The sequence below is a fragment of the Oryzias latipes genome, chromosome 17 (genome assembly GCF_053564925.1).
Source record: "Oryzias latipes strain Hd-rR chromosome 17, Olatipes_Hd-rR_3.1".
NCBI lineage: Eukaryota > Metazoa > Chordata > Actinopteri > Beloniformes > Adrianichthyidae > Oryzias > Oryzias latipes.
Window position 1 is genome coordinate 34,197,592 of NC_136253.1, and position 15,177 is coordinate 34,212,768.

General features: G+C 40.3%; 1 protein-coding gene across 9 annotated transcripts in view; it reads right to left on the bottom strand.

The window, feature by feature from the left end:
- Positions 1 to 323: 323 nt before the first annotated feature.
- The window catches only part of pde1cb (phosphodiesterase 1C, calmodulin-dependent b), a 150,918-nt gene continuing 136,064 nt past the window's right edge, over positions 324 to 15,177 (bottom strand). For 4 of the 9 annotated variants that reach the window (XM_078934270.1, XM_078934274.1, XM_078934276.1 and 1 more), the window contains 7 exons: positions 12,817 to 12,937; positions 10,905 to 10,986; positions 10,205 to 10,325; positions 7,860 to 8,035; positions 6,646 to 6,858; positions 3,113 to 3,175; positions 324 to 3,002 (listed from right to left, as the gene is read on the bottom strand). In XM_078934270.1, the coding sequence (XP_078790396.1) occupies positions 2,983 to 3,002; positions 3,113 to 3,175; positions 6,646 to 6,858; positions 7,860 to 8,035; positions 10,205 to 10,325; positions 10,905 to 10,986; positions 12,817 to 12,937 (796 nt within the window). In that variant the 3' untranslated portion in view covers positions 324 to 2,982. The remainder of the gene's footprint in view (positions 3,003 to 3,112; positions 3,176 to 6,645; positions 6,859 to 7,859; positions 8,036 to 10,204; positions 10,326 to 10,904; positions 10,987 to 12,816; positions 12,938 to 15,177) is intronic. The other 5 variants (XM_078934271.1, XM_078934275.1, XM_078934277.1 and 2 more) reach the window with 3 other exon arrangements.

Here is a 15,177-nt window from a genome sequence, read left to right on the forward strand (position 1 = left end):
TGGCTAACAAAAACCTTCAATTGCCAAGGAAATCCAGAAGTCTGATTTCTTCTTAAAAAAAAAAAAATCAAACAGACCGGTTCGTTGATAAAACCAAAAGAAAAGCCGCCATTTTGAATAAAAAAAATTTCAGGAACTTGTAACATGCAGGTTGGCCCAGGGCGCCAAAGGCAGAGGGGGGGGAGGGGGGTGGCAGCCACTCAACCAGGTAAAAAGGGGGCCGATGGGGGCAGCGGCATGAGATAATTGCCCTTACATAAGAAAGTTGAGATGTTGGACTGAATATGAATGTAAGCTGCAAAAATGAAGACAGAAACACTTGATCTGAGCCCTTTGAGTCCAGATTTATTGACACAGCTGTGCAGTCACAGAGCATGGTGGCACACATGGTCGCCTGTCACACACATGCACACGCCCACATCACTCACTCCCAGTCATTCCATTGGTTCAGGGGTTCGAGAGGTCACATTACCTGTTCATTGTTTCTTTAAGGTTACTGTTTTTTTAATATTTTCCCTCCTGGTTTTGCCTCCAGACTGTTAAGATAAGATAAGATATTCCTTTATTAGTCCCACGATGGGGAAATTTCCTTATTGTTCCTTATTATAATACTGAATGCCTGCCACTTGTGTGTACAAGTGCGCAGAGGAGAAGAAACGACCATGATTAGATCTTAAATGAGCCGACTCTTTTTGTTTTCTTTTAGATCGCTCTCGCTCACAAATATTCATTTGATCCCACTCGTCAACGGAGCGGGTCACAGTGAAGAGATCAGAAATGCACACGGAACACACATCTGAGCAGACTCACTGAGAGACTCAGGAGAAACAAGGACACAAAAGCATTCAGTCGACAGTGAAGCCATTGGAATTTCCATGTCAGCAGTCCAGCCAGGATTCCCATCTGTTCCAAGTCGTGTAAAATGTTCATTAACTGGTCACAGTAGCAAGTGGAAGGTAGCTCAAACTACAAGACTGCACGGATGTTGGTCCCTTGGTACAGAAGTGAGAAGCAGCCTATTCTGAGCGCGATTTTATTCTACGTTTTTAAGGTTGTTGCACTTTAAATGTACAGTTTTTTTCTGACTTCAGAGCATAAAACAGACACAGACGGGCAAAGAAGAGAACAGCATGAAAGCAGACTCTCTCTGAGGATGCGCGTATGGACAATTCATCCTTTCAGAAGGCTAAAGAGAAGCAGACAACAACAGGAAAATAGACTTTTCTAATGGAAATAAGATGTTCAGCGACACCTGGTAGTTAAAAGACAAAACTACATTTCGTACAGGTGGAAGAGTGACGTTAAAAGTAGAGATAGAGGCACGCGTTCAAACAGCAGGTATTCTAACCACCAGCTGCATGTTTCAGTTTCAAAGTCGCATGAAAAGCAGCGGTTTCCACCCAGGATCTTGTTGAGGGAACAAATCATTTAGAAAGTGTTTGTTGTCAATATTAGCTTGCAGGATGCTTTTACTCATTCAAATAAACTCAAAAGTGCTTAAACCTGACCTTGAAAATCTTGGGATTGTCTCGTCATCAGAGCAAAAAACAAAAATAACAAAACAAAAAGCAATTTCAGAGAAGAGATAAATAAATGTAAATACTGCCCCAAAACAGTAGCGTCTTTCTTTTCGTTCACACGTTTTAAGCCATATAGTGGAAACTGAACCAACACATTATGGGTTGGGTATCTTATACATGCACATACAGCAATAACTGCATCTATACACAGCATCACAGACTTCAAAAACCTGGCTAACGACCAAGAAGCAGGTACGGCTCGGACTCGCAAGCCTGCAGTGCATCACAGCAACGTAACAGCTTTCAGCCCGCTAAGATTAAACTTCATGTCAGGAAAGGGAAGCTGCTGTGACAAATATCTGCAAAAAATCAAACCCAAAACATGGTTTGTCTCTAAATTCAGCGACATTTTGCTACAGCTTAATACACATTTGAAGGCATCATCAAGGAGACATAGAGAGTGACATTAATGTACAAATCTAGTGCATGAATCACAAAGGACATAAACAAATGCAAATAATTATACAAAAAGATAAACAGAAATTATCACAATTTCGTAAATGCATTTGTGATATGTTTAAAATTGCAAAAGCTTCTTTCTATATATTTTTGTATATTTTTCTCAATTCTTTTACATTTCGTCTCAAAAATATTTCCCTTACTGGATTGTGGGTGGATTTCTACTCCACCTCGTATGCATACATGTACATATTTATTATGGGAATGGTGGGAGGGGGACGATTTGAGGGGCTGCATGAAACACAAATGCACAATGTCAAAGGAAAGCAATGAGAAAGTAAACGCCATGTTTTTCGCTTCGGCAAATTAGAAGTTTCTAAAGTGCAGGAAGATGCGTTCTACACTGAAGAAAGTTCCGGGATTAACGGTTAAGATTTCACCCCAGTGTCCTGTACAAACTTGTTGTAATGTGCATGCCGTGAGGAGGTTTCTAAGATTTCTCTGATTGTGCATCTACTCTAATTATCACACAGGTTATATTTACGATTGACGAGAGCTGAGATAAATTACCGGAACAAAAACAACAGCTGTTTGAGTCCTAATTCATGGGAAAGAAAAGAAATTAGAAAAAGGAACAAGTTCAATCACAACATGTCAACTGTTAACTTACAGTTACAACATAGAACAAAGTAAAAGGATGGCAAACATAAAAAAACAAGCTTCCCCTCTCCTGAAAACTTACAAAACATTATTCCCCCTGCACCCATTTCTAAAGGGGAGGAATCCTTTAAAAACTCTTTCTAAGAGAGAATGCATATATGGTCAAATGTGATAAAGAGGCTGAAGAAGGCTGGGTACAGGAAGGATGACTAGAATACCACTGTGAGTCTCTCTGTGGCCTGTAGTGGGCGACACAGTCCTGCTAAGGGCCGTCCTCCACAAAGCCTGAAGGAAAAGGCTCAGCAGTGAGGCAACAGTTTGGCCATGATGCTCTTCGGCTTTTTCATTCCATTACTTCCTCTACTTGAAAAAACAAAACAAAAAAAAAAACCGACAATTTCAATCATAACGAATGACATTTAATAATAAAAAGTTGTTTTTTTTTAAAGTCCTATTTGACCCTTAAAACTCACCAACCGTTCTTCTGTTGTTGTTTTCTTCACTGTCTGGAGATTCAGCGTCTTCTGACAACTCTCCTGAAAAAAAATATATATATATTTATGTTCTACTATTTATAAAGGCTTAGAATATTCTTTTGTGACAGTAAAAATACCAGTAGGTGCTGCAGTTTGACAGTCCCTGTGTGTATTCTATAGCAGTTCCTGCCACTTTTACCCTCTTTCTTGGGTTTTCTCCTGCCACTGACGTGTGATCCCACTCCTGTGCGTCTCGATGGAGTGATGCATAGATACCTGCACTTTAGATTAGTCTGTACTGTGGTCCCACTCCCATCATCTTCTGATCTATTTTCAAAGCGTTCCCAGTGGTCTTTGAATTATGATTATGCTATTTTCGGCCATAACAAAAAAAAATAAAAAAATTCTAGGACATAGTTTCTGCAGAGCAGCACGAGTTCATTAGAGATGCTCAGACATGCTCTTTTAATCTAAATTTTTTTTTCTAAACATGTATTCCATTTTCAATAATGCCAAAAAAAAAAATTAAACACGCAGGGGTTGACATAGCCCAGAAATTTGCACTGGCCCACAGGGCCAGTAGTTTTTGAAACTTACTGGCCCTGCCTGAAAGTTACTGGCCCGACACCGCGCATAGCGGGACCCGCCGCTCCGCAGGTGCTTGCAACTTTAGGGGGGTCCGGGGGCATGCCCCCCCCGGAAACTTTTAATATGATGCAATTTGGTGCATTCTGGTGACATCACTTATTTCTACACTTTTCAATGACTGAAAATAGACCATATCAAACTTAAATCTGCTCTAGTCTGTTTCAGATGTTTTGAAGAGAGCACTGCAGTGTAGTAGGTAACACTAGTTCAGAAGTTTTCATGGTGCTTCTAACGGCAAATAGCGCAATAAATCATAAACCTTAAATGTGTTAAAACAATCTAATGGCAGCTTGAACCATTTAACGAATCAAATAAATCCCTTAATGCATTTGACCAATCGGATGGACGCCTTCACATTGTTGACCAATCAGATGGAGCCCTGTTATGTTAGATGTTTGTAACCTATGTCAACGAGGGTCATTTGGAGTATAATTTTTAAACTGGGAATGGTTATTTGGTTATTTTGCTGTTTGTTTATATACCGCAAATTATATCGTTATCGCAATTTTAATCTCTGATATCGCATATCGCGAGTTTTCCTCATATTGTGCAGGTCTAACTGAGATCATTCAGCTAACTAGAAATACTTACTGCTTACAGTGTTGTAAAGAAAAACTAAATTAAGTAGTTTAACATTCTACTGCATTTGAGTCTGAGATTCAGGTATTTGGAGTTGCCTTTGATTCTACGACATTCAGCTTAAAGCTTAGTGCAGGGGTCGGGAACCTATGGCTCGCGAGCCATATATGGCTCTTTTGATGGTCACATGTGGCTCGCAGACAAATCTTTAATTATACTTTTTTTTTTCATTAGACCAGTCCTTCTCGGGCGCGATGCGATGCCAGAGGCGCGCAGTAGCGGTGCTTAGAGAGAAAAAACTATCAGTTTACTATTATCTATTAATTCACAGAGTTTGTACCACCCGGAAACCTGTGAATTGCCGTGCCTAAAACGGCGCGCTCCCGTCTCTGAGAAAGAGCGCGCAGTTGCGGGGACGGGATGTGTGAGGGAGAAGGGGGGGGGGGCAGCAGGTGAATCGCGCAGGGATGGCAAAAACGTAAAACCCGCTGCCCGTCACTCACTGCAGCGTGTGAGTGTGTGTTTAACTCCGCGTCTGCATGTGAGCAGTCTGTCTCACATCTACAAAACATTCAGACCTACGATGACGTTTAAAGTCTCAACGCCTGCATGAAGAAGAAACTCACCACGTATCAACCGGACAAGACCATCAGCAAAACTACCACGAATCATTTATTAGCAACAGCATAACGATGACTTATTGTACTTTAAAAGTGTTAAAATTACATCAAATGCACACATTCATTTGTATTTTTAGTTTTAAAAATATTGTCGCGGACTGAGTTTAACTTGGTTGTTGGGCCTCGTTAAAAGTTCTGGAGTTCATGGAACGCATCGATCAAGCAGAGATCTGATTGGCCCTTTGTTCTGTCGCTCAGCCTGTTGTTAGGGAGTTTGGACCAATGGGGTTCAGCCATGGGCCGAATAAGGGAAATGGGAGGACTGGAGCGGGAGCAGGGGAATAAAAAGTTGAGAGAAGCGCTCTCGTCTCGTTTCGTCTCGGCGGGCGAGAATAAGGAGTTGCTGAATTAATTGTTCGGCGTTTGTTGCGGTCTGCAGTAACCAGAACAAAGAACCTTAAAAGAGGTTAAGTCTCCGTGCCTCAGTGTGGGAAAGGGACGCTACATTATTGTATGGCTCTTTCAAAATTACATTTAAAAATATGTGGCGTTTATGGCTCTCTTGGTCAAAAAGGTTCCCGACCCCTGGCTTAGTGGATACAGTTTCATCTTCAATGCATTCATTAAATATCTTGCTGTCCATACTACTAATTATACCCACTACTCCATCCCACATATTCCTATCTATTCCTGCCATGTCTTCCACATCTCTGACATGCTTCAGTCTCTCTTCAGTGACGGTGTCGGATTTATAATCAAATGTAATAATAACCCACTGGCTTGTGCCTTCGTTGTTGCTGTTTAACATTGTTTTGTATTGAATTGTTACATTCAATAAAGTTTGAAAAAAAAAAGTAGTGAGCGCGTGCCGCGTGGTGCTCGGCAGTGAAAGCCGAGCGCGCGCAGGCGGGAGAGAAGGAGAAGTGATCAAAGGTTTCCCATAGAAACCCCTGAAGTCTGAACACAGGACTAGCAGAAAAACTAAATTATGAAGACGAGCTAAATCTACACGTTTTCGCAAAATTTACTTTATTGAAAAAGGTGAAGAATATATAAACCGTTAGATATTTTAGTGGCCCGAGCGGGCAAGTGAAAAGTAAAGTCTTGTGGTCCGCACTGCTCGAAAAACAGGACCGGGCCAGCGGACAAATGGCTATGTCGAGCCCTGAACACGCCATTTTCTGCACTCTGCGTCAGTGTCTCTTCATGTTTTGCTTTCACTTCTCTGGTTTAATCGTCACGCTGGTTTTGGAGTTTTTGTTTTGTTTGTGTTTTTTTTCCCACCCACAAAGGCACTTTTGCTCACTAAAGAACACTAGTCTATCACTCGGCCCTGCATGTCATCCTGCATCTTTGATACACCCTGACAACTGGTCAAATACAATACCAAAAAGTCAAAATGTGAACAACATCTGAGAGCTAAAACACTTCACTGCATGGAGACTGTATGAGATCAGACAATAAAAGAATGTTTTGCGGTGCGTTCAGAGTTCTTTCTCTGCCACTACACAATATTAAATCAGCTTAAAAATGAGACTTCTTTCAATGAAATAATAAAATTTGCTCTCAAAAAGGAGGTTTTCCTTTTTTTGAACCTCAAATCGATGGTCCAGTGTCTGAAATATTTCACGAATATGATGTTATTACAATCTCTTCCAGAAAAAACAGGTCGGAGGGACATACCATTCTGCAATGAGGGGTTGTGTGCTCCCTGATCCGATCCCCCCGTGAGACCATCTGCCGGTCTGCTGACCGCGGCCGCCTCGGGCACCTCCCCCTCCAGGTTGCCGTCACTGGGATCAGGGTGTTCCGATTCTTCGTTGACATCCTGCGGTTCCATGGCCTCATCCCGCTGAGCTCGCTCCTCTGCCTCCTTCGTGGCCCTCTCCTCCGCCTCTGAGGCCACATGGAGCATGAAAGCGCCTTTAACAAGCATGACCTTCTCTCTGTCCACTCAAATGAGTTATTTTGACGCAGTAATGGCTGCCAGAGTTCAGCACAGGGGTTCTGCACAAGAGACGTTTAGCAACTTGAGGATTAACTAAGTTATGGCACAAACTGACCACTTGGTGGCACCAAACAAACACAAGCTAGAGCCGGATCCAAAGTGTCAAATTACCCCTTGTGCAATCCTGTGGGGTCAAGATGACCATTGACGTGTTCTTCCTACCATGGTGGATAAAGGTGGAAAGATTTCATGTAATCCATGGACACCAGTGAAGATCACAAATCATTGAAGAAAAATGGTTCAGCGCACTGTCTAGTGGGTCTAGATGACCCAACTCCCAATGTTAAAGTGCCTAGAATAGCACAAAGGCTACCTGAACTTACTTCTTGGTTGCTTAAAAAGGTCTCATGGCCTACTTGGCTAAGATCCTATGTAGGCGCTCATTTGGCTTGCATGTGCATGTGTAGATGTGCATTAACACTTGACTTGGTTTCAGAAATGTATTTATTGTTCTTCTCCAAACAAATCTGTGAAAACATGGATTCCTAAAGGGTTCAGCATCTTTCTGTCACCAAACCTGCTGCTTCTCCAAACAGCAACCCCCAGAGTGATGATACTGACCCATCTGCTGAACTCTGGAAAACGATTCTCAACCACGATGAATAAGCTGGAGGGGGGGGCTGTCGACCCCACTCTGTTGGACGCCACACAGGTGGGTTTTTGTCATGAACACAAATATCCAGCATCTTAAGCCTTAGTCATATGCACCTGTACGGGGGGTTGACGCTCTAAAGGGGGGTGCATAGCACGGGGGTTTGGACCTTTTGCATACCAATAGAAATTCTCTCTTTTGTGCCCCGAATGGGTTTGCCCATTTTTCGTCTCCCCTTCTCCCCCCATAAGGGCAGTTGTGACCCAGGCTTTACCGGGGTTACGTGTCGTGCCGTACCTTTAGAGGCCTGTGCTTTCCACCTCTCCCTGTTTTGGTAAACCTCCTCGTTCCACAAAGCTTTGAAGTTTTTCATATCCACCATCAGCAGAGGGCTTTGGCCCGGCGAGCTGCTCTCGGAGCCCATGCTCTTGACGCTGTGCCTCTTGGTTTCGTCTGAGCCAATACTGTTCAGACTGGAAAAACACAAAAGACCGTTAAAATCCATCCAAGAGCTCAAAGTAAAGCAGAAAAAGCTCCGTTTGTAGCATTGATTCTAATAGAAACTTGCAGAGATTTCATATGGTGTTTACATTCTTGTCTGGGATGTTTAAATTTGTATTGCCACATATCATAAAGTCAAGATAAAGTTGCAGTGGTGGCAACAAGCTCTCCCAGAAACAGATAAAATCCCATTGTTTTTCAGTTTTCTTTGTTAAGAAGAACCCGTCACATGGATGCATCAGAATGGAGTGGAGCAGTGTATTTTCTACGTCACAAATACGAGCTGTTTCAAACTGCGTTTTTTTTATCTGCAACAATTTGAATAAAGAAATACTCAGAAATGCAGTTTTGACCTGAATTTTCTCGGTCTAATCATGCCCGCCATCATCAGAAAAATGCCACAATAGCATTTTAAAAACACCATTCGACGAAGGATCCTCCATCTTTTGAGCTCCCTTGATGGAGGATTCATTAGTTTTGGTGATGTCATGTTCATCTCTTCTGAAAGTCCCAACTTACTAAGATGACGGTACATCCCATAATGCGCTAAATAGACATGGACACAGCCCTGCTAATTACTGCAAGTAAAAAAAATTCCTAAATGTCATCGTCATTAAGACACCACGAGTGAAACCAGACACGCCTTCTTCTCTGGGGAGTTCATATACCTCTGAGGCTGATGATGCCCAGCACTCCTGCTGAGATAATGACCAACTTTAAGGAGAATCTTTGTTACATAACAATAATATATTTCTCAATATATTACGCTTTAATGTATTGACAATATGTTCCAAATATGTAAGTAAAATATTTATCATTAAAGTACTCGATTATTGCCATTTTCATATGTGGTAATAAACTATGCAATAAATTGTGATTTATACTAAAATTTACTACAAGATATTGATAGATATAGTATATTATATCCTGTCATATCTTGTAACATAACTCATATATTGAAAGAGGCGTTACAACTATATTTATCATATAATATACCTTAATATAAAACATCATATAACAGACTTACACAATGTCATACATGTTACAAACAGCTATAGAATCAAAGATTTTTCTCCCTTTTTTTTTTTGGCAATTTAAAAAATCACAAAGTATTGCAGTCACTGACATTTAAGTTATATAAATTATTACATCTCTTTATAATAACAATGTAGTTCCTGCCTAACGGACAAAACTGTCGTAATAAAGATACAAGCAATTATGACATAAAGTTGGTTTGCACAGATGTTAAATATATATGAATCCATAAAAAAAAACAAGTGCTCCATATCAAAATATATTTAAAAACATATGAGGAAGTGCTAATATACTGAAATAAATTTCTTCATTTGATACGTTTTCCAGTTTATTGCGATACATATTTTTATCATGGCGCTTGACAAAGGGTTTTAGCTTTAAAAGGGGAAAACGCCGTCACCAGGCGACCTCAGGCGTGTAACTGCAGCAACACTATCGGAGGCGTGCATCCACTCCGTTCAGCTGGAGGCCTTCCGAGTAACGTTAACGACGGCCATTAAAGACAATGGTGAGGCTGATATTTACGAGCAGATGCAGAGCCAGGCGCTCACAGAGCAGCTTTATTGTGCAATAAAACTTTTTTTTTAATTTTTTTTTTTTTTACAACTTTTCTCAATAAATATTTAAAGATAACCTCCTTCCAGGTGCTTTTGTGCAAGACTGTAGAAAAAGTAGTGGAACAATGGAGATCTTCTAAAACTAAAAAATGCGGTCCAACCCATATCCTGGATGACGAAGTGAACTTGACTACCATCTCTAAAATGTCAATTTCAAGGTTTGTGGCTCCGCCAGATGAAAGGTCTAGACATTTGCACACTGGAATGGATTACTCATGGGAGACTCATCTGCTGCTCTCAATCCTCCCATTAGACATGCTGTTGCTGCAGAGGAGCTGCCGCTGGGGTTTAATGGTGTCATTGAGCCGGCACTTGTTCAGGAAGGTGTGGGAGAGGGGGAAAACAAGAAGTCTTCCATCCTTGATTAATCAGGCTGGTTGATTATAATTTATTCAGATTTATACGCCGTCTCTCACTCCCAGCGGCTCAGCTCCTTTGTGGAGCAGCACTCTCCTTCCAAAGTTGCAGAGAGAAGGAGCCACAGCTCACCTGGAGCGTCTGAAGCCGGCGAGCCCTGAGTGGGAGGCCTCCTCGATGAGAGGGGTGACGATGCGCTCCATCATGTCGGACAGCACGGTGAAGGTGGGCACCACGATGAAGTCGATGAACCCTGGAGACCAGATTTGGAATGGATTATGCTGTCGTTGTGATGTCAAATATCACATGTTCTTAGATGTAAAAAACAGAACAATAAATGAAAAGACTGAGGTAACTCTTTCCACAATAATAATAAGCAAAATAAATCCATGTATTCTATTTTAAAACAGTTCATTTTAATAATTTGTTACTTACTGTGACTTTTTAATGCTCTTTTTTCCTTTTTTCTTTATCCTGATCTTTGACTATTTTATTTTTTTGTTTGAAGATAAAAGGAAATCATATCAAACTCTGATTGATTTATATATTGGTATATATTGGCATTTTGATATTTGGGAAAGATTAACGTTTAAAACATTTATTTAAAAAAAAAAAAACTCCTTTTCTCGAATGAAACGGTTTGAAATAAATCTTCCTCTGGAAAAAATCCAAAATCCATATTTGATCTCAATCCATCATCTCTGGCAGAAACAAATGTGTTTACATAATTGTCCAACAGCCAAATGCCTGATTGCTCTGTGCTTCATTTGCCTAATTAGATCTTTTCCAACCCTAAAAACAAACAAAAAGCTTGGATGGGGAAGGCGCTCACCGATCTGCGACTGTGCCACCAGCGTGGACTTCCTGTCGCACAGCGGCGAGAACGGCAGCCCCAGGTCTGCTTCTTTGTCCCCCTGAAAAAGGAGACTCACTTTGTTTCCACAAATCCCATTCACTCACACACAGAGCTGCTGTCGTCACATGAGGCTTTTGGTTCGTCTGAACTCCTTCTAAAGTGCTTTTAGGCCACAAATGTGGCTTTTACTCACTTTATTGAGTCACAAGCAAATGAAATGCAGTCTGAAGAGAAATAAAGTTTTTTTTCTGGAAGTTTGCATTCAGAGAGTCAGAGGAACAAAAGCACAGATAGTAGAATAGAAGAAAAGAGAATAAAATAAAATAAAATAAAATAAAATAAAATAAAATAAAATAAAATAAAATAAAATAAAATAAAATAAAATAAAATAAAATAAAATAAAATAAAATAAAATAAAATAAAACAAAATAAAATAAAATAAAATAAAATAAAATAAAATAAAATAAAATAAAATAAAATACACTTTTTTATTGCAGACTCAAGGTCCAAATGTAAAAAAAACAAAGCAAAAGATACAACATCATATTATTAAATTAAAATATGAATAAAACCCAAATTATAGACTTACAACTATAACGCTTTTTAAATGTTTCCATACTGGCGCCACTAAACTGATAACGACAGTCGACTGGTTTGTTTAAAAATAGCAACGTGACCCAACTTTAACTTTTACAAGCGCTCATTTTTTGTTGCTCATAGCATCACTTCGGATGCACTTTTATCCCTTTTTCTGTTTTGTTTGTTTATTTTTTAACATTCTTTTCAAATGTATACTACATATAATCGATATTTTTTAATTAATTACTTTCCGTAAAAGTACTTTAGGGCTTATAAATGAAATCACGATGTGTATTGTGCACAAACGGTGAATGAAATTTGCCTTTGCTATAAAAATAAAATATGAAATAAATAATTTAACAGTTAAAAAAATATTTATTAATCTATTTATTAAGATGAAACATCAATAAATGTGTGTCTTGCTTTTGTTTTATTTGCCATTTCTGGAGGAGTAAAATTTATCTGGTCCATCTAGAGTTAAACTTGCTTTTGTTGTTTTAATGCAGTTTTAAAGGACTGACAATAAAAAAATGTGGAGGATTTTTAAAATAATGCATGCTTTGTATTAAAAAATATATAAAAGCAGCATTAAACTGTTGAAATAAAGTTTGCCTTTACCCGTCGGTTTATCTCGTCTTCAGTGTTTGGCTTTATTTGCACATGCATGCATTCATGGCTTTTTTAGAAAACAGTTCTGGTCACAAATATTGAGGCAGTCGCTTAAAGTTTTTTTTTTTTTTTTTTTTTTTTTTAAGTTAAGGGAAAGAAATAGTTTTGTAAAACTGTTATGAGCATTTATGCTTTCCATAATGGACACACAATCAACAAGGACCTAACAAAAGGCTAAACAAGTGCAGGTTTATCTATTCATTTATTCAGACAAGTCAGCATAATTTTTTCACAAAAGAGAATTTTGAGACAATTCATGAACTAAGTGTAGTGAAAAAAGATTTCTGCTATCCAGACTTTCAAAACCCGCTTTAAACTGTGGCTGAACATAAACCAGTCCTGTAGTCATTGATTTCCACCTTTCCTGTTGATTTGATGTCCTAACTTCTTTTTCTCTAAATTCTGTTATTATCACACTGTTGTGTCGAATGATTTTATCGTGATCTTTTTTCTTGCCTTTTAATGATTAACTTCTATTTTTTTCTGGTGCTTTTCTTTCATAATGTAACTGTTTCCCATTCTGGATTTTGTTCACCGTTTTCTTACGTACCAGCCAGGGGACTGTTGATGCAAATTAGCCTCATTGCTGCGGTGTGCTCCTGTATATTTACATGTAGGACTCTCTGAAAGAAGCCCTCACCTGTCTGAAGAACTCCTCCAGCAGGGAGGTGGTCCAGCGGTGGTGGAGGTCCCAGCTCTTGGCCGGGTGGCTGATGTCTGCTGTGTGCAGCAGCAGCGACAGAGCTTTGGGCTTGTCGATGCTGACAAGAAGAAGAAGAAGAAACAGACATTTGTGAAGGACAGAACCTTCATAGCTCTGAGACACATATGGCCGTGCCATCCTGATTAAGCAACACGTTTGACATGTTTGCTGTCGGGGAAACGCACACGTCAGGTTTGATGTTCCAAAAGTAAAAGAGAACATCTTAGCAGCCATCAGCTCGGCTGGGTTGCGGGTTTTAAATGTCCTGAAGCGGTGGCAGAGTTTGTCTTTCTTTGTCAAAGAGGATTTTCTACCACCTTTCTGAGGGTTTCTTTTATCTTAATCATGTCTTCAAACATCTTGTGGGGTAGGCTGCACCACGAGACCTGAACAGGAACCAAACATTTTAACGATAGACCAGGGAGCTGATCAGACTTCTAATGCTTAGACGAACCTACATGATCAATTAAGAAACTGCAATCAATAAGAGTCTTTTATTGTAATCCACTCGTAATCAAACCATGTCAAAGATGTAATACATAATAATGGTGGGATTATATAAATTTGCTTAAAAAAAAAGTAAAAAAATAAAAATAAATAAATAAAATAAAAAAAATAAAATAAATTGCTTCTTCCCTTTCAGGCAATGATTTGAACTCTTTTGACGATCATTACATTTAATGTCATATGTGTGTACTGTATGTGTCAGTGCAAATGTCCATTTAGGATTAGGAGCACTTATAATGTTCTTTCATTTAGTTTCTAATCAATTTATCAAGTAATATCCCAAATCTAAATATTTCTATTGTTATTTTCTTCTTTCCACAATATTTTTAATTGATTGAAATGAACTTATCTATCAAACTTTGCTCCTCACACAACTGCATTGCACTCAAAATAAGATCATGTCACTTGGGATCATGAGAGTCAAGGTGAATAATGATAAAAATAAAATACAAATAAATACAAAATGAGGCCGGCTCTTGGGTTCCGGGGGCCCTGGCTTCGTCCCTGGCCTTTGTCTCGGTGTCCGGCGCCCGGTGGCCCCCATGGCTGCCGCCTGGTACGGCTAAGCGCTCCTGTCTTGTGGCCTGGGGGCCGGACACTGGGTTCGCTTGTGCCTCTGGGCATTGGGGGGGCCCCTGTAGGGGGGCCCTCTCTGTGCCTGGCTGGTGGGGTGGGCGGTCCCCTCCTCCTCCCCTCCCGGGCTGCCTGGGTCCGGATGCTGGGGGGGCTTCTGGCCTGGGGGGCTCTCCTCCCCTCTCCTGGTCTGGCTGGTCTGGCTGGGTAGGATCTGGCTCCCTTTATGAACACACGGTTCACGTCGGCAGCATGCATGTATCTCCACCCCCACGTGCACGTGCACACTCCACACTGCTCCCTGTCTGCTTCATCCCTCCTCCTTACCTACAGTGTATTGATGGACAGTTTTTTTTTCTCGCTCATCTTAGTGTCAGATTTTCACCTTTGATGTAACATTCGTCTTTCCAGCAGATCTGGTATAATTGTTACAGCTTAAATTAATAACTTAGTCAAATCAGTGCTTGTATCCCCCACCTTTTCACCTTTTTTCCTTTTACTCTCTTCCACCCTCCCCTCACATTCTTCCCCTCTCCCTCCCCACACACACTAAATGTAACAAATAAATAAAAATAATACGACAAAAAGGGGTTTATACAAATCTACACTCTAGTTTCTTGAAGCTATATAACCTCTTTTTGTGATAGTAAAACCTGTCCAACACAAAAAGCCTTCAGCTCTAATCTGTTTGCTCAGCTGTTGGACAGAACAAGTTAAAAAGTAAGAAAAAAAAAAAAAAAAATACAAAATGAGTATTAAGTACTATGAACTATCCAGAGGCGTACATAAAAAAAAAAGTAGAAATGCCGACATCTACGCTGTTCTTGGTGAAAATCCCTGTGATTGATTTAACCGTTTAGAAATGCCTTTGTCACAACGACCGGCACAGGGTCTGTCCTGCAGGTTTTAGGGTCCGTAGAGGGTCTTAGAAAGGAACATGAACATCAAGGGGAGCGCAGGTGTGTCTTACACTTTCCCCTTGAGGCTCGTAAAAGCACCTCAAGGGACGTCATGACCATAGAAACGTACCATTGTCGTGCGTGTGGTACGTGTCTCCTAAAGTATTTGTTACAATTGTGGAAGTTACACACATTTGTGATGTATGGGTGATGGTGTCACACTTGCGCCACATTCAGGTCGTTAGTAAAGTGCGAGTACTGGCCCCTAACTGAGGCCGCGGGGTGTGAACATGATACACAAGTCCCTGTAGGATGTCCA